The 19,931-nt window shown below is 40.2% G+C and overlaps 1 protein-coding gene across 1 annotated transcript in view; it reads right to left on the reverse strand.

Annotated features, from left to right (window-relative positions):
* IKZF3 (IKAROS family zinc finger 3) overlaps positions 1–19,931 on the reverse strand; it is a 74,127-nt gene that overhangs the window by 17,590 nt on the left and 36,606 nt on the right. The window contains exons 4-6 of the mRNA XM_037492146.2: positions 4,623–4,883; positions 3,601–3,768; positions 1,541–1,657 (exon numbers count right to left, since the gene is read on the reverse strand). Coding sequence (XP_037348043.1) covers positions 1,541–1,657; positions 3,601–3,768; positions 4,623–4,883 — 546 coding nt within the window. The remainder of the gene's footprint in view (positions 1–1,540; positions 1,658–3,600; positions 3,769–4,622; positions 4,884–19,931) is intronic.

Here is a 19,931-nt window from a genome sequence, read left to right on the forward strand (position 1 = left end):
CAAGTATATGATTTGGGCATTTTGCAAAGAAAACTCTTATACGGTAAGTTTTCAACTAACATGTTGATAGGTTCTTGAAAACTGAGACTTTAAGAAAAATTCATTCATTCATTTTCCAACCTGCTTATGCCAGTTCAGAGTCATGGGTGGCAGGAACCTATCCCAGCTACTCAGGGCATGAGGCAGGACCCAAGTGTGGACAAGATGTCCTTCCATCACAGGGCACCCTTGCACCCACATATTCCGGCTGGCGTAAGTGAGACACACCAATGAACCTAATATGCCCATCTTTAGGGCATAGGAAGAAAAGTACTTAGAGAAAACCCAGGCTGGTATGGGGAAGACATGCAAACTGCATACAGACAGAGGCCTACCCAGGAACTGATGTTTTCTCATCAGCTTCACAACAAAACGACCTGAATGAAACCACGTCATTGGAGAACCTGCTCAATTCTGCCCTGCCCACCTCTCCACCTGCTATCTTTGCCACTTCAGTTAAAGTCAACTGCATTCTTCATCACACCCTACATCAGTCTGCTAGGAAATCACATTGGCTCTACCTTTAAAATATATATATAGGGCCTCCCCAGTGGCGCAGCAGTTGAGCGCTGGGCTGTGAAGCTACCCGCAGCCTCTGCAGCGCCAGTTCGATCTCTGGCCACCGGCAAGGGTTCCGCATGATGCGCAGACCTCTCCTGCCGCGCCTGCTGCTCCCTTGCAGTGTACTTCGTAGGTCTGCCTGATCTGCTCCCCGCTTTGACTCTGGTGAATTCTCTCACCCTCCCGCGCTTCTGACTGTACCCAGTGCTTGTATAAATAAATCTTAAAAAAAAAATATATATATATATATATATATATATATATATATATATATATAATCAGGCCACTTCTCACCACCTACCTAGGCTACCAGGACACATCTTTCTCTTGCTAGAATTATTGCAATGGCCTCCTAATCAGACTCTCCAATTTCCAATCTTGCCCCAAATACAATATATTCTCAATAGCAAGTAGAGGAATTTTCTCCCTATGAGAAGTTCGAACATGTACCTCATGTTCAAAACCCTAATGATTTTTAATTTTACTCTGAGTGAAGGTCAAAGTCTTTACCAGGGCCTACAAAGTCAGATAAGATCTGTTTTCCCATTGCTATTTTGGCATCGTGTCCCATTACCCTGCTCCAGTCCCAAAGACTATTTCTACTTCTTCAGACTCAAGCCCCAGGGCCTTTGCACTTGCCCTTTCTTAGTTATCTCTGGGGCTCTTTTCTTATCCCTTTCAATCCTTTCTTATCCCTTTCAAAGTTAAAATGTCACCTGGCTGAAGTCTTCGCTGACTCAGCTCAGTTCCCAGTATCTGCTTCATTTTTCTCAACAGCGCTCAGTATAACATACTAAGTTACTTACTTTGTGGTCTGTCTTTTCCCATTAAAATATAAATGCCACAAGGGCAGGATTTCTTGTCTTTGTTTGCAGCTCTGCCCCACCACCAGGACGCCTGCTCACTACAGATACAGGGGAGGAGCGTGGCATGGACTCACCAGTCTCACCCAGGTCAGAGCTCTGAAGGTAGGTGCGGCAGCGCTCCTTGTGCTCCTCCAGGGAACTTCTCTGCTTGTAACTCCTTCCGCAAAACTCACATTTATAGGGTTTCTCAACTATAAGGAGAGCACAAGGGACACTCGGTGACCCTCGGGGGTTACAGCACACAGGTGTCCGCACTCGGTGAAAACTGTCCACAAGGAATGCGAAGGCTGAGAGGAGCCAGAGAATTCAGGTACTTTTCCATCCCCATTACTTTGCAGTTTAGTAAAATGAGAAAAGGGTATATGGCCCATAGTTGAGGACCTCGGGAGAGTGTTCTTCCAAAAGGACAGCCTTCTTTCACAAACGAAAGGGTTTGGATTTAGCGATTATCACTGAGCATAGCTTTGAGCTCCAGATCCACTTTGTTTTTTTTTTTTTGGGAAAAGAGAGGCCCTTTTTATTCTTCAAGGAGGTAAATTGTGGTTTAAGAAGGAAATCGGCAGAAATCCCTTATTTTGTGACATCCACCAGGCTCTAAGTGAAGAGCGCTGCAGTTTGTGGGAGTAAGCCATTTAACTAGAAGCGATGGCCTTTGTAGACGTCTGATTGACATGTTTGGATAAATTTGGCTTACATTTCCAAGTGGCTATAGCAAAATCTGGGCTAAAGCAATAAAAACTGATCTAATTGTGAATATTTTTGAGTAACAGAAATAAAGATGAATTGCAAAAATGATTTCATCTTAATATCTAAGATAAATCTCCTCAATAGTTCATCCCTACAATTCAGGCTGTCTTTATCCTCCCAACTCCTCCAAATGCTTTTTTTCTTAAAATATGTAAGTGATAACATCAACCCTGTGAGCAGGGCTGGTCTTTCTGATGTGTTGATGAAATGTGCCCTATGAACTTGCCAGAGTTTTAGGGACTGAGATTTTTATTTTCCAATCCTCTTGCTCTGTTTGAAACAGAACCTTTGGGGCTTCAAGCACTAAAAGATGCTTGTGGAATCCCAAATTAAGAAATGGAGGTTTCCTAAGGCCAAATCTGTTAGATGTACGTCTGAGTTGGGGTCTTCTAGAATCTGTCTTAAAATAACTACTGCTGTTGGATCCTACTTGAAAAAGGCAACAAAAGTGAACTATTTTAATTTAGCCTTTAGTCACGACTCTGAACAGTGAACTAAAACCTTTCTTTGCCACTTAGGACTCTCATGGTGGGTTTTGTTGGGACTTGTGTAATGCTTAGTCCCTCAATTTTCACCTGTTATAGGGTTTAGAGTTGGGTTTTAGTCAAAACGGTGAATGTGGATTGACATTAAAAACAACCTTTTTTTTTCCCCTTCAATTAAAATTTTGTCAGATAACATCAAGAACACAAAGTCCCAAATTTGAAAGTAAACTGTCTTATTTTTCTAGGAGGGAAATTATGTTTTTTTAAAAATTATCATCTTGCTTGGTCAAAAAAAGGAGGTGAAAACATCAAGACATAGATTTTATGATTTTTTTTTAATGCTGCTATATTTCAGAGAATAGGCGTATTGAGAGGAAAGTTGGGTTTAAGTAATTTAGCCTGAATTGGCCCAACTCCCCATCCCAGGAAGACCCAACGTAACCCTAAATAATGTTTCATACCTAGTTTACAGTTTTAGATAATTTACAAACTGCACATCATTTGCTTATCCAGACTTTGTCATGGAAAATGTACACGTGTATGTGTGTTTTTTAAGGAAAATAATCTTTTAATAAAGTTTACCCTAAGAAAATACTGATGGCTGTGGGGTTTTTTGGGCAAAAATTAAACAGACATTTTTATAGGGCAGGCTCTTCCTGTCTGACTGTGTTGTTCTCTAGGGGAGCAAGGATGGTGAGGAGATGATCATCCTTATTGAGCCAGACGGAGAGCAATTAATGCCTTAATGGAAGTGTAATTAGCCCTAGAGGTCTCTGCTGTTGTAACCCTTCAGAACAGGAATGACAGATTAAAACCCTCGTGCTTAACTCTTTGCAGTTTCTGCAGTGGGCTCTGGGGGACACACATTTACTAGACATGGAATGTTCCTTGCTCTCACTTACCAGAATGTGTCCTAAGATGACCTGTGAGTGCATCTCTTCTCTGGCATGCGTAGCTGCAGAGGTGACACTTAAAAGGTTTTTCCCCTGTGTGCAGTTTAATGTGGCGGAGGAGGTTACCTTTCTGAGTAAAAGATGCCCCACACTGATTACACTGGAATGGGCGTTCACCTTTAAAAAGGACAAAAAGGAGATGTCTGATCACCCGACATGCAGAGAGGCATATGCACAGATTAGACGCCTATGGCAAAGCTCATCTTTTAGACAGTCTCTGTTCACAGGGGGATCAGGTGGGAGCTGTAGATCAAGGCAAGCCTGAGACTCACTCCCTCTGCAAGAGCAAAAGCACCGGAGCACGGCTGTGCTAGGTATCATCTTGTCTTGAAGAGTAGCTTTAGATGTGCTTTCTACACGTAAATTCCTACGTTACTTAGCCTTCCTTTTGAATATAATCTCAATCTGAAAAGAGTCTCAGACCCAAGTCCAAATAAAGTATTGAGAGCCAAAAATGTTTTTCAGTCTTCACATCAGATATCAGATGGAATCTACTAGGCTCAGTTGTCATTTGTCTGCATTTCCATCGACTGCCTGCTTATCTTCTGAAGATAGTTTTTTAAAAACTGGACATACAAATGAAATCTTTTCATCTATCAAATCTGAAGCCAATACAATAAGATTACTTATTAAAAATGTTTTTTAAAGTAATATATGAAATTTACCTAAGAAGCAAATCACGGAATGCAACTTACACATATTAACAAAAAGAAGCATTTGCCTGACCAAGAACACCATGCCCTCTAAGTCTTTTTGTTCACAGCATTTGCGGTAGGTTTGCCAAATGCACAGTGGAGTAGAAATTTTAAAGAATCACTGGGTAAATGGGAATGCAGAGAGGGAGAGATACATCAGAATTATAGCCGAAATCTATGAAAGTAATCAAAAGTCGTCCCAAATTCTACCACTTCGTTTCACACATGACTGCACTAGGACAGATTCCCGAAGAAGGGATAAAGGGGGCTATTTACCAGTATGGCTCCGCTTATGAACCATTAAGACATTGAAGCTAATGCAGGATAATCCACACACATCGCAGTTCATCTTTCCGCTGGTTGGCCTGCTACTATCATATGAGACAACATGTCTCTCCAGCTTAATGTTTTCATATTCATTATATTCTCTTGAATAGCTGTAAGGAATGTCAGGCTCTTCTGCATTTCCCATGGGCTCTGGCTTTAAAACATTTTCATCCCTTTCATTGTATTCATCTTTCACTTTCATTGAATTATCTGCAGGGAGGAAAATGCAAGAAATGAACAATGATTGTGTTTGGAGCTATCAAAGCAGCAAAGAGCAGAGACCCACAACTGACAATTAAGTACCAAATGAGGCTAACATAACATTGAACATCTACAACACAAAAATGACTAGGATGATCACTCATTATTTGAATTCAGAACCACAGTCAGGGGAAAACACACACGAATAGATTAGAGCATTTTAGGCCATCCAGAAATTTAGATAACAGATTTTAGCTATGACTGCTCAAAGCAACCATGAAGAAAAACATTTTGAGCAACTCTTCTCCAGCTCTGGGAGAGAAGAAAGTTTCTCATATCTAGTACCTTTTTTTTTTTTTGGTGGCTGCAGTTAAAAGGCAAGATGATGTGATGTGCTCTTTGGTTTCAAGGAGAAAATACTGTCTTAATCCTTCCAATGCATCCAATTTATGCTAGCAAGGTTGAAAGTTGAGTAGTTAATACGGTTTTTCTGATTTTAAGTGGTGCTCTGCCTCTTCCTCTTCCATGTATTTGAACTGCTGAGTCTTATCTCCCTATCTCTTTTGGAACTGATAAAGAGACAACACTAAATGGAGAGGAAGCTGGCAATACTAGTGAAATACTGTTGAGAAAGATAAAAGGAGAAGTAATTCTTCAACATAACCTTCCAAGGAGTTTCTTTCATGCAGCTCCACCTGAGCTAGGGGAGAGAGCACCTACACCCCAGCTAGGGAGGGTGAAACTCTTGGGGCTTCGGTCTCCTAGAAGCACAGGACTTAGGAGAGGAGGGCTGGCCCACGAGAGGAGATTGACCAGCCAACAGTCTCAAGCTGAAGAACGTGAGCAAAGGAGAAGGCACATTTATGTACTGACACTAATAAAACCTAAATATTGGCCAGATGTAGTAACAACAAACACATCTAAGGAGGTTTCCATATATAATATGTCCTGCCTACCTGCTTTCTCAAACCTTGGTTCTTAGAAATTGGAAGCCGTGCCTCCCCATCAGGAATCACAAATCAGTGGAATTTTAGAGTTGTACGTGAATTCAGAGATCACCTAATCCAACCCTCTTGTTCTGGTAAGGAAATCCCGGAAACAGATAATTTGGTGATTAGTCCAATGTTACAGCCCATTAGCGTGATCAGAACATTGAACTTGCATTTGATTGACCTCACACACCAGACACGTGAAGTCTCAGAGGCTTCTTACTAACATGTTCCACACTCCCTCCCCCATCATGGTGTCGACGTTAAAAATCAAAACACTCTGAAGAAAAGATATTTTAAAAAACGACACCCCTTCCAAAAAACACAAGTGAGTGCAGCTCCTGTTCCCACATAGGAGGAAGTACAACTGCAGCTGTGTCTGGCTTGCTACCTTCATCTCCAGTTTCAATTTTCACTTCTATCAAGATTACCTTTCATCTATATTAACTGTGTTTGCTTAACAGAGCAAGACAGGGCCTAACCACCAAAGAGGGGTCATTGCTGCAGTTTGTCCCCAGCTTCTCACCAGGGTTCATGGTTCAGAACCTTTCACTCCTTGATTAGAAAAGACAGGGCTGTAGGACGAGGCCCAGGTGCCCATCCCATGCATCTGAGATATACGTAAATAGCAACCCATTTCCTACTTGGAAAGAGTTTCATTCCCTTTTTTTCTCCGGACTGGTCTGGCCTGTTTTCAGATAGAATTTGTTTGCTTAAGTGATTTTTGTTTCTTTAATCTTTTTTTTTTCTTAAGTGAAGGATGCACCTGAGGCTTGTCCCCTCCTCCCTCCCTCCATCACTCCAGCTGTGGGTGATATCCCACCAAAGCTTGAGTGCTCTTCAGTTTGCATGTAGGCGTTTAAAAGAACCTCAACGGAAAACTTCAGCTGCTGAAAACCAAAAACAGCAGATAGAAAGGGCCAGCAAAAAAGGATCCTTTTCATTTGGGTTATAAAATGTTAATATGAACAGATCTGGGCCATTCTGTGGTCAGCAACAATTAAAACTTAGTAAGATCAATGTGTTGGGTTTTTCTGAAAACACAGGACACAAGGGAGCTGTTTCTGCTTTCAGGCTTTTGGCTTTGATGGGCCTCACCTAGAACTCAAGCCCACACTGACCTGGCGCAGGGTAAATCGTTGGCTTTATTCCTTTAGGACTTAACCACAGAACAAGGAACACCGTGTTGGAGATCCAAGGTCTTAAGGGAAAGCATAACTGTCACAAGAAAAAGGTGTTAGGGAAGTTCCTAAGTTACTGAACCAAAAGAGTTCCTGGCATAGCTATTGTTTTGCCTTTGAGCCTCACCAGTGTTTAATAAAAGGTCTCTTTTTTTTTAATATTTATTTTATTTATACAAGAACCAGGGTACAGGCCAGATGTGCGCAGGGTTGAGAGGATACACCAGAGACAGAGTGGGGAACAGAACAGTCAGACTGACTGAAATACACTGCTGAGGGGAGCAGCGGGCGAGGCAGGAGAGGTCTGCCACACCATGTGGGTTGCTCCGCGGCCGGCGGGGATTGAACTGGCACTGCAGAGGCTGCGGACAGCTTCACAGCGCAGCCTTCAACCCGCTGCGCCACCAGGGAGGCCCAGGGAGGTCATCTTGGCGTGATGACTGAAGATCAACAACTCCTTATGGCTTACCAAGTGAAAGGAAACAGAGTTGACAACTAGGACACAAGAGAATCTGAGATACAAACAAGACTCCTGAGATTATTTGGTTTAGCGCCAGCCTCCTTCCTCATACTGTTTACCAAAACCACCAGGACAGACACCGGTCGCTCTAGTGGCGAGATTCACTCCTTCCCTTGGGGGAAGACTTACTGGAGCAGAGGTAAGGGGGTCACCCTACTCTGTAGCCTCGGAAAATAACTCAACATGTCTAAAATCAGTCTTGTTATCTCTGCCCCCACACTTGCCTCTGATTTATTATTTCTTTCTACTTATCAAAGGCACCTTCCTCCTTGGACTCTCTAGGTGCCAACTCTCTTTTCCATTCCCTATGCATTTAGTTTGGCCTCTCAGCTCACCAAACACACGCTCTCTCAACATTCCTTTCTAGACTTCCTACAAAAGGAATCTATGCTTACTGCCTCTACATTCTCCAAACTGCTATAAAATCCTCTAAACTGGGCCCTCTGGCTTCTGCTTCTGTAAGTCACTGAATCTACTCCTCTGGAGGGCATAAAAAATCTCCCAATTTCTAAATCAAGTGGCCATTTCATGCCAGTTTTCCCAACTTCTCTGTAGCCCTTGACACAACTGACCACCATTCCTTGTCCTTCTAGATTCCAAGTTCTTCAATAAAACTGTATTTTATCCCTTCCCTTTTGCATTGCTTCTAACTCCTTTTCCTCCCTCTGCTTCCTAAATATTGTCCTTAACCCTCTTTTATTCTTCTTTCCTCTTCACCTCCTCCCCTATGGCAATTTTGTCCACTCTTAAAGCTTCAACCTGGATTTTTTATGATTAGTCCCTATATACATGTATCTCAGGTAATCTCTTCTTCAGTCTCCTGCTCCCAAAGGCCTGCTAGGTATCTTCTCACTTACTCAGGCTAGACTTTTCACAGTGCATCTTTCCTTCCTCTTACTTGTGCCATGCATTTAATCTCCACTGGCTCTATTTCCAGGCCCCCATCTCCAATCTGTTTCTCCTCCCCACTGTTTTGCACACCTATTGATATTATTCTAATTCCCAGACCCTGACCAGCCTCCCTCCCCATGTTTTCCTGCCATAGCCACCCCACTGTCCCCATCTCTCTCTTCTTCTCACCTCGTCCCGTATGCTAGAGTTCTTCATGAACTCTAGCTCTGGCCTATCATAGCCCTGTCGAAATCCTTAAACATTCTCTACTACCCACAAAATTAAGTCTAAACTCAGAACCAAGAATTTAAAAGGCCTTTCAGCAACTGGCCTCAATATTTGTAATGCTGGTTTTGACTACTCAGATATCTTTTAAACAACAAATATTCTAAGCATTCTGGCTTTTATTATTTCCATAAGCTAAAATGCTTTTTGTTGTCTTGTTTGTTTGTTGTTTTAACTTAGCATCCCTCATGACCCTCTTAGCTTGTATCTGTAAGACCAGAGATTGCATGGTTTAAAAAAAGAAATTATGGGATTCTCACCATAGATCTACTCATCTGAGAATGGGGATAGAAAAATGCATTAGAAACATGCTCTCTAGTAAATCTTATGCACAGCAGAGTTACAGAACTGCAAGCTTGACACAGAGCTTCGCATAAAGTACATATCCAGTGTATGAGTACACCACTGCATTAGCTCCTAGCTAGCCTAAGTTCATGACCACTATTTTATATCTTATTGTCAGATGAATCATCTTGTTCAGAAATTTTCAATGATTTCATTGAACTTTCATAAAGTCCAGACTCCATACTGAGGTATACAAGGGCCTTTCCAGAACCTACCCCAAGGCTGCCTGGTAGTCTCATTTCTCACTAATCTCCTTGAATCATCCTTCTCTCGAGACTAGAACCTTGCCACTGAAAGCGAGGTCCTTGTATCAGCAGTTCCAGTATCCCCTGGATATTCACTAGAAATGTAGGTTCTCAGGACTCACCCAGATCTACTGGATTAGAATTTGCATTTTAACAAGACCTCAAGAATTCTAATGCATGTTAAAGTTTGAGAAGCACGGCAGCAAACCTCTAATGGGTTTTCCAAACCTCTTCTCTAGTCTTTCCCACATCTAAAATACCCTTCCCCCATATCAACATTCTATTTAAACTTCTAGCTGCCGCTAAATGCCATTTTTTTCCATGCAGTCTTCCTTGATACCCTAGATACTCTAACTAGAAAACAATTCTGTTTCTGTGCTCTCATATTTACCTCATTCTACTTTCTATTTAGTATGATGTCATTAATTTCTACCTTCCTAGGGTTGATATGTTCATAAAATGTTACATATAAAACCAAAAATGTTGTCCCACTGATTTATATTATACATTCAGAGATGCTGATCTTCATTTTTCACTGATTTTCAGTTGTCAGTGATGGCCAACACCTGAGCTGTTAATAAAAGCAGAAAGTCTTAAAGATCTGGCTACACTTACAGATCTGAATATACCTGAGGACCTGCCCCACAGTATCCTGAAGTCTCTTGTAAATGAATAAGCCTTTTGTAATGTGAATAACCACCACCCCCATTTTAGTTTTATAAATTCCAATCTCTTATGATGTGTCAGGCTTCTTGGACATGCAACTTAAATTGCCACTGAAGAATCTTTTCATAGTAAGAATCTTCATAGACACTGGCAGTATGTTATTTCTTAAGCCAGGTGGTATGTCCATGGATGCTTGTTTTGTTATTATTCTTTAAACTACATATGTAATTATATTTGCCTTTTGTATGTATGATCTATTTCATAATAAAAAATGTTAAAAGACTTCATGAATAAATTTTTATAATTGAACTTGTGGAGAAGAGAATATACCAAACCACAAATTGATGATAAAGGTAATTGCTAAACATTCCCAGGGGAGCAGGGGGGAAATGTCTAAATTGAATCTAACCCACTGAAAATTAGATTAAGCTAAACTTCTTTCTAAAGGAGCGACTCTAGGGTGCAATTGCTCCCCTCTCTGTCTATGTTCTGGAGGCCTCTTAGGAAGATGACACACACTAACACACACACCCCCCAGAGAGAATTTTGTAGGCTGGGGAGAACAAAGGCTTGGCTCACTGGGGCTGATGCACATGGTTTCATTTCCTGGGGTGATGGTTATCACATGAAAGGCTTGCACTCCAGAGTAGACATTTTTGGTTTCACCTGAGACATTGCAAAAACAATGGGTCTTGGAAAGGATCCAACATCTAAATCCTTTAGGGGCAATAGCAGTCTCAGCCAACTGTGCCTCAGTTTGTTTTTACAGGCACATAAAATGCTCAGTTGGAGAGAAGACCTATCAAAGATGGCAAACAGAACAGACAACTTAAAAGTCTTGGACAGCATGTGAGTAGGAATTTCCCAGTTAAAAGGGGGTTCTGAATTTCCACCCTGAGCTCTAAGATCTCAGAATCCAACTCAAAGAAGAGCAAAGTTAGCTGTAATAGCCTTAAGTTTGCTAGAGATATTATGGGAAGACAGGGGTTGTTAGACAGGGAAGACACAAAGGGTGATGTTGTTTAAGTGTTTTACAAGGATTGGGGGTCATAACCATGAAATCCTCAGCACACGCAAAAGTCAACTGGATAACAAAGAAGCTTAATCATCTTAATGTGGCATTTTAATGATGCCACTGATTTGCTATGCCAATTCAGAGATAATGAGGCCCTAATGCTACAGATGTTCAGCCAGGCTAAAAGAAAGGGGGGTGGGCTTTTCTAGCATGCCATTTTCTAACTATCCAATTAAACAAATTGTGAAAGCATCTAAATAGTTTACCAGGTTTTGACAGCTGTTAATAGGATTTAGAAGCTTCAAGCACTAAAGAGCAAAATGGGAGATATATGTATTGTAGGTATTTAGTCTACAGAGTTTGTTGCTATCACCCAAATGTAGCACAAATAGATTAACTAGAGCAGTTTTCCTGATAAAATTAATGTCTATACTTCTTTCCTGCCGTGGCCTCCCGTATTATGAACAAGAAAATTGAAATTGTGGGTCATTTTCATTTTCTAATTTACATGTTTATGCGTATAGTGAGGAGGGAAAAATAAGTCAATGATAATTTGAAAACTAAAATATAAGGACAAATTTCAGTATTTGCTAACCAGTAAAAATTCAAAGCACCAATGAAAACTAAACTTCCAGCCACTGGTTTATAGGCCCGATTATGTTTTCTTTTTTTCTCTTCTTTTAAGAATTAAAATTACAGACATCTAGTAATCTTTAAAACATTTTTTGAAAATTAGGAAAAAATGGAGAAAAATAAGACTAATAAGAGATAAAATTTTTTTTTTAATAGAGGCATGTTTTATTTATTTGTTTGTTTGTTTGTTTTGTTTATACATGCACTGGGTACAGCCAGAAGCGCGGGAGGGTGAGAGAATTCACCAAAGCCAGAGCGGGGAGCAGAGCAGGCAGACTGACGAAGTACACTGCTGAGGGGAGCAGCGGGCAGCAGGAGAGGTCTGTGCGCCATGTGGGACCCTCCTCCAGTGGCCGGGGAGCAGCCGGGGATCGAACCGGCGCCGCAGAGGCTGCGGGCAGCTTCGCAACTCAGCGCTCAACCGCTGCACCACCGGGGAGGTCCAAGTCACTTCAAATTTAAGAGCATTAGCATGAAAACACCAAGAAAGTTTGTTGCAAAGAAATGATTTTATTAATGACATTATTCTTTGTCTCGTTGCCTATCAACTAGCTCATTTGTGCCTGAATAATAAAAATAATTTTGTTCAATAATTTCGATGTGAATCTTTGCTTCTCCATTACAACAAGAAAAGGCTTATTACTTTTAACAACAGTAATGCACATCAGCAATAGATAAGGTTCCAGCTGTTCAGTTGGGCTCCACTCTTCAGATGCCATGGCGACAGCTACAGTTCTCCCCCTCTCTCCTCCCTCAGTTATTTTATTTATTATTATTATTTTTTGTTGTTGTTTTTTTTTTAATTTATTTGTTTGTTTGTTTATACAAGCACTGGGTACAGTCAGAAGCGCGGGAGGGTGAGAGAATTCACCAGAGCCAGAGCGGGGAGCAGAGCAGGCAGAAGGACCGAAGTACACTGCTGAGGGGAGCAGCGGGCAGCAGGAGAGGTCTGCGCGCCATGTGGGACCCTCCTCCTGTGGCCGGGGAGCAGCCGGGGATCGAACCCGCGCCGCAGAGGCTGCGGGCAGCTTCGCAACCCAGCGCTCAACCACTGCGCCACCGGGGAGGCCCTATTTATTATTATTTTTTAATTGAAGTAGCACAACATTATAACATTATATAAGTTTCAGGTGTTCAGCACTGAATATGAGTATGCATATATGCTACATTCACCTCACCACTATCCAGTCACAATTCTTTATCTAGAATTGTGGGATGGAAAGACATGATATATCAAAGTTTTTTCTAAACTATAAAGCAGTACACAAATATAAAGAATTTTTTCACTTCTGCCTATTATAACTATGATCATTTTTAATTGATTAGCTTACCTATGAGATTACACACTTGTATTTATATTTCTGAGAAATAATCACTATCTGTTGAAAAATAATGAATGAAAATACCTTTAAAGAGGCTGATGTGCTAGATATTGTATAAACACATGAAGATAGACTAAACTATGTGGTAGAAATTTCATTTATCAATTTGGAAGAAGAAACAATATCTACTCTTTTAAAGAATTCAGTAAAAAGTTAAAGCACATTATAATTTACTTCTTAGAAAATGTTTAAAAATATTATACAAATACAATTAACTTGGCTAAAAAACATCCTGACTGTTACTGTACCAAGTTCAGGATATGGCTAAGGGAAAGAATGACAATGCTTTTTCTCTCTAGAGGTCAGTCATTCTTGGTATTTGTAGTATGTGTTCTCCGACATACAGTTATTGTGCTCATTTCCCACAGAGACTATGAGCATCATCACGGTAGGGGGAGGCTTTGGCAATATCTGGATTTGAGAGCCTCTATGAGGATCCAGTTACTATAGGTTTTGAATGAATTTCTTGGGCAGTCTGAAATAATTTAGTGATAAGAAGAAGGCCAGGCAGGGGAAGAAGTACTGTACTAAGTCAGTTTGCTTCACCACTTTCTAACTTGTCTACAACATTTGAAGCTCAGGTGTAGTATCCAGAGTGTCTCTTCATGACACCTCAGGGAAAGGTCCAAGTTCCACAGCAATAACCAGGTCTCCAGGGACTTCTTTGCCAGCTGTGGTCCCGCTTCTGCCCCTCCTATTCCACCACTGTGGGACAGAATGCTACCAACCAGCTTCTGTTTCCTGAACCTCTTCTCTGACCTCTTTTCCTGCCTGGTCCTACTCCTACCTCACTTATTTATGCATTTCCTCTGTTTATACCTCCTTCTCTCTCTACTCAGTGTGAATGATCTCTAGGAAGCTATTACTTGAACCTCCTGTTTTTTTCACTTTTTCCCTTCTCCCGATGCTGTTGATGGTCCCCAAATCTGTATTTCCAACCCAGTTTTCCCTGAGAGTCCCACAGAAACGTCTTCTTCTTCTTTTTTTTTTTTTTAAGATTTATTTATTTATTTATACAAGCACTGGGTACAGTCAGAAGCGCGGGAGGGTGAGAGAACTCACCAGAGCCAGAGCAGGGAACAGAGCAGGCAGAGTGACGAAGTACACTGCTGAGGGGAGCAGCGGGCAGCAGGAGAGGTCTGCGCACCATGTGGGACCCTCGCCCGGCAGCTGGGGATCGAACCGGCACCGCAGAGGCCGCAGGCAGCTTCGCAGCCCAGCGCTCAACGGCTGAACCACCGGGGGAGGCCCCCCCGCAGAAACTTCTAATCATGTCTTGGATTTCGTATATACTTTTTTTCCGCACTCAAGTTGCAACCTAGCACATTATTTCTCTCTTTCTACATCCTTTCCAAATCTGTTCCTCCTCCAGTCTTTCCCATTTTCCCTGTTACCCAGTGGCAGCTTGATGTCAATGACTGTCTAGTATTCCCACTTGATCCTTAACATTTAGCACTGTGTTTGGAACATACTATTTACAAATGAAATGAAAGGAAGAAAGGAAAGTAGAAAAGAAGTGAACAATTATTTTGTTGTTTTAATACAAAATTAAGGTCGGAGGTGTTCTTAAAAAATTTAACAGGTTGTTATTTTGTACAAGGCCACAGCAGAGGAAAACAATAAATTGTATTTACAACTTAAGGTACACCAACCAGACCCAAAGGGAATAGAGGATTCTTGGAAGAGAAGGAAATGAGTTTAGGGATTAAAAATTTTAAATTCTTATTCTTTTTTTAACATGAAATTAGCTAAAACAAAACATGTACAAAACAATATAAGATTTACCATCTGCTACATGTTATTTTGACTTTTCTTCTTCTCTGCTTCCTCTATTCTTCTCTTTGGCGACAAATAATGGTATAAGAGCACAAAGAAACCTGGCAGAAAGTCAGCACTGACTTGTCTAGGTGAACATTAAAGCATATAAGGGAATAAGTGATCTTGTCATCGGAACAAACTTGCCCCTGGGGGCAGAGTATAACAACTGCTTAACAGCTGCCCAGTAACACATTTCAGGGCTGCAAGCAAAGAGGCATCCAAGCTCCACCAGAAACTGGGAAAAGAATTATCTGGCAGAAAGAAACTAGAATGGAATCTAGCCAACGAATTGGAGTACATGCCCCTTACTATTTCAAAAGACAGCTTTTAGTGATCATGAATAGAGATGTTTCTACTAACAGTATTCAAACAACATCAGAATGGGTTCTGATAATTATAAGGGACAATATGCTATTTCACTCTTATTCTACCCACTGGAAATAGATTTGAATGTCTTTTAAAAAAAGTTCTGATGAAAGAGTATGAGCTTTGTAGTAAGACAGAATTTAGGTTCAAGTTGTACTAACTAGCTATGTGATCTCAGCAAGTAACTTGATTTCTGTGAATGTTCCCATTTGTACAAGGATGATGATATCATTTACAGGGATGTTACGGTAATTAAATTAGGCAAAAACAATATATATGAAGGCCTAGCATAGGAGCTGACACATAGTATATTTGTGACCTTGGGTTAGGCAAAGATTTCTTAGATATGACGCCAAAAGCATGATTCATAAATGAAAATATCTTACCAATAACACAATTTAAAAGGGTACCAAAGATATGAATTGACATTTCACTAAAGGAATTATACAAATGAATAATAGGCAAATGAAGACGCTTAACATCAGTAGTTATTAAAGAAATGTAAATTAAAACCACAATGAGATACCACTTGCATCCACTAGAATGGCTATCATCACAAAGACAGACAATAACGATCACTGGTAAGAATGTTGAGAAAATGGAACCCTAAATATTGCTGGTGAAAATGTAAAACTGCATGTTTTATATGCTTACATTTTACAGTTTTACATTTACATATACATGCCAATAAGCTAGGCAATACAATAGACAGCCTTTTATGATTCTCGACTCCTAGTATTCATATCCTGTGTAATTTCCTCCCCTTGAATGTGGGATGGACCTAGATAATTTGCCTCTAATTAATAGAACATGGTAGAAATGATGTGAAATAATTTCTTTTATTAAATTATAAAAGACTGACTTCCATCTTGCTCTCATTTGCTCTCTCTCTGGTGCTTCTCTAATAAAATAAACAAGAAAGGCAACACTACCAACCTCCAGACAGGAAATGAGGCCTCACCCCAAGAACTGAATCCTGACAATGACATGGGTGAGTCTGGAAACTGATCCTTCCCTAGATGAGCTTTCAGATTAGACCTCAGTCTAAGGTTGATACCTTGTTGCAGTCTTGAGATTGCAAGGCTTTGTGAAGCCAAGGACCCAGATAAGATGTGGCTATATTCCTGAAATAAAAAATTTGTATTTTATGCTGATAAAGTTTGGGGTAAGGTGCTACATAGTAATTAATAACTAATTTAGAAGATTTCTTATAAAATTAAACATAACTGTACTGTACATCCCAGCAATTCCACTCCTAGATATCTACCCAAAAGATATGAAAACATATTTCCAAACAAAGACTTGTACACAAATGTTCATAGCAGCATTATCCATAAAACCAAAAAATGGAAAAAATCAGGATATCCATCAATTGGTGATCAAACAAAATGTATATGTACATCAATACAATGGAATATGATTCAGAAGTGAAGAGAAACTAAGTACTGATACATGCAAAATTGGATAAACCAAAACCATTACGCTAAGTGAAAGAAGCAAAAAATTTCAGATTGTTATTATTCTTTCTGTATGGCATTTCCAGAAATGGTAAGGTATAGAGACAGAAATCAGACTAGTGGTTGTCTGGATTAGGAACAGGTGATAGAAATGGTCTAAAACATGTGCTAGTCACACAACTCTGTGAATTTATTAAAAATCACTGAACACTAAGAGGTAGACTATTATAACCACATTAGAGCTGGTGGGTTTTTAAAAAAGATTTATTTATTTATGCATATAAGAACTGGAGTGTAGGCCAGAAGTGCAGGGGGTGAGAGGATTCACCAGAGACAGAGTGGGGAGTAGAATAGGTGGACCTACTGAAATACACTGCTGAGGGGAGCAGCAGGCGAGACAGGAGATGTCTGCTGCGCCATGTGGGTTAGCTCCCTGGCTGGGCTTGAACTCATGCTACAGTGGCTGGCAGTAGCTTGATAGCACTGTGACTTAACACCTGAGCCACCAGGGAGGCCCAAGAATTCCATAAGCATAAAAAAAGAAAGCAACAACTGATAGCTGACTACACTGATTATCTGTCTTTAGAGGCAGTTTACTCTTCACCCAACACTACAAAAAGCATTCTGACTAGTGTAGCTTTTGAGCTATAATTAATCACAAATGGCAAATCCTCATAAGACTATCTTTAACTCTTTTTGTTGCTGTGCAACTGGTTTTATGCCCTTTTCAAAGAATTTGCTAAGAGCTGTGTTAAAAAAAACAACAACACAAGGTGCATCTGCCACTTAGCATGAGGAAAGGAGGCTAGAACAACCAACTGTGAAAGAGCTGGCCTTACAGGACGGCTCCCATACTTAGTCATCATATTACCCACTTCAGAGAATTCCTAAGTTACTTAGGAAAAAAAGCAAGATTTTTGCCTTCTTTCTACATTGTGTTAAAATCCATGAAGATTCAAATTTTCTAACTGTATTACTTCTTTATCCTATTTTGTGCTTTTATGTCTTTTTATGCCTCACTTTCCATTATGTTAATAATTTAGTGTGCTGTATGAAGCTATGACCATTTTTTCCTTTTTCTCTCAGGTTTATTGAGATAAAATTGATATATAGCATTGCATTGGGTTGTTAGCAAAGCCATGACATATTTTTTTCTGTTTTTCAAGCAAAAATGCATCATGACTTTTCTGACAACCCCAATATATACACCTATATGTTGAGGTCTTACATATATCATGAAATGAATACCACAATACATTTAGTTAACATCCATCATCTCATATACATACAAAAATGTGTGCGTGTGTTTGTGTGTGTATGTGTGTGTGTGTGTGTTTTCACCCTTGTAATAAGAACTCTTAGGATCTACTCTCAACAATTTCCATATATATCATCCAGCATCATGTTATACATTACATCCCTAAGGCTATGGGTTTTTATTAACTAATTAGTGAGCACTGTCTCTGATGTATAACATTGGTACGAAGTCCATGGGGAAGCACTCTAAGGCTTCACCTGGAGATGTGAGTTTAGTCCCCCATAAGAAAAGAACAAAAGGAAGAATTATCTTTCCTCTATAGTCACAGAGAGAAAATTACTACAACCTGAAGGGCTGAACCAGAAAATTAAGATGATGGTGAAGAAGGCATAGTTCACTAAAAACTGCCAGAAATCATTTTGGGTTTCCAGCAATGAAGAGATGCAATAAAAGTTGTGTCCAGATTTTGATGGATGAGAAGTATGGCCGCAAGCCTAGAGTGACTTAAGAGAAGCTAATAAAGAGCCTTTTCTATTTTCTCTAGGGCTGCTATGAACTTCCTTGAGGGGCAACAAAGGGTGGCAGAAGCAGGACTGGGATTTCTGCTTCTGTAGACGCAGGTGCAGAAAAGGCTGGTTCTAACAAATCCTGTCAATGTTTTTAATGCCACCAGACTAACTAATATAGCAAAATACCTACCACGAGCCCATTTTTACTTATTCAGTTGACATAATTAACAAATCTATTATGGGGAAGGTCACAAATTATTTTTGATTATTAAACCATGGGTCTCCATATGTTACTGTTTAGACAGCGTCATCCAATGCAGAACAGTTTTCAAAACTGTCATTCGTACAACTTCAAATGTAGATCCAATTGCTGTCCGTTAAAAAACAAGATTTCAACCAGGCGGCTGAATGAGAAAACATCTGGACCTACCAGTCAGAATGAGAAAGGTCACATGTTAAATCCAGATAATCTTGTTTATTGGTGTTTGAAGGTTATACACCAAGGGCTGGATTACCAGGGCCCTCCTTCAGGCCTGGTTCTGACATCTTCATTCATCTGCTGCTGTGTGTGACTCTTTAAAATGGGAAGCTTTAAATTACTGTGTTGTCAGGCACTTTCAAATGTAATTTTTCTAATTCTAAGCCTGAATATTATGTCACTCTATTATTAGACAGCTGAGAATGAGATACTAGAAGAAAATACATAGCAGAATGTCAGAGGCAGATGACAGCTATTCTTTCAAAAACTATTTTCCAAGCCTCCATGGAACATTTTTCTATGGAGGAAACATTTGCAACTTTCCCAATCAAAATTTTCTTAAAAAACAGGAAAGGCCTTTGAATCAGCAAAAAATAAAATTCAAAGATTGTCAAAGGTTAGGTTTCAGGTCAGGGATAAAGAAAGGGGAGATTGTGCCTTTTTATGACTTTTTTCATAATTAGTATCTATTATCTTACATACACGCAGAACTGAACCCAAACTGCTTCTGCTGGAAGTAATACTATAGACCATTACATATGAAACTACTATAGAAACAACAAAGTAAGAAGTCTCAAGACCATACACACTTTGATCAAGGCTTTCTAATCTTTTCTGGGTTGAGGACTTCTTTAAGACTGCACTTTTTGCCCAGAAAAAAATGTACACATACCCATAAGCACAAAATTTCACATAATTCGGAGAGGCTTCTCAAACCTTAAGATCTCAGGTTGAGAAACATTATAGCAGGCCTTTATTTATTTATTTTTTTTAAGATTTATTTATTTATTTATATAAGCACTGGGTACAGTCAGAAGCACAGGAGGGTGAGAGAATTCACCAGAGCCAGAGCGGGGAGCAGAGCAGGCAGACTGACAAAGTACACTGCTGAGGAGAGCAGCGGGCAGCAAGAGAGGTCTGCTCGCCTTGTGGGACCCTCGTCTGGTGGCCATGTGGGACCCCTGCCCGGTGGCCAGGGATCGAACTGGCGCTTCAGAGACTGTGGGCAGCTTTGCAAC

This window comes from Talpa occidentalis, unplaced genomic scaffold (genome assembly GCF_014898055.3).
Source record: "Talpa occidentalis isolate TD23 unplaced genomic scaffold, MPIMG_talOcc4v2.1 talOcc4.7, whole genome shotgun sequence".
NCBI classification, from domain to species: Eukaryota; Metazoa; Chordata; class Mammalia; order Eulipotyphla; family Talpidae; genus Talpa; species Talpa occidentalis.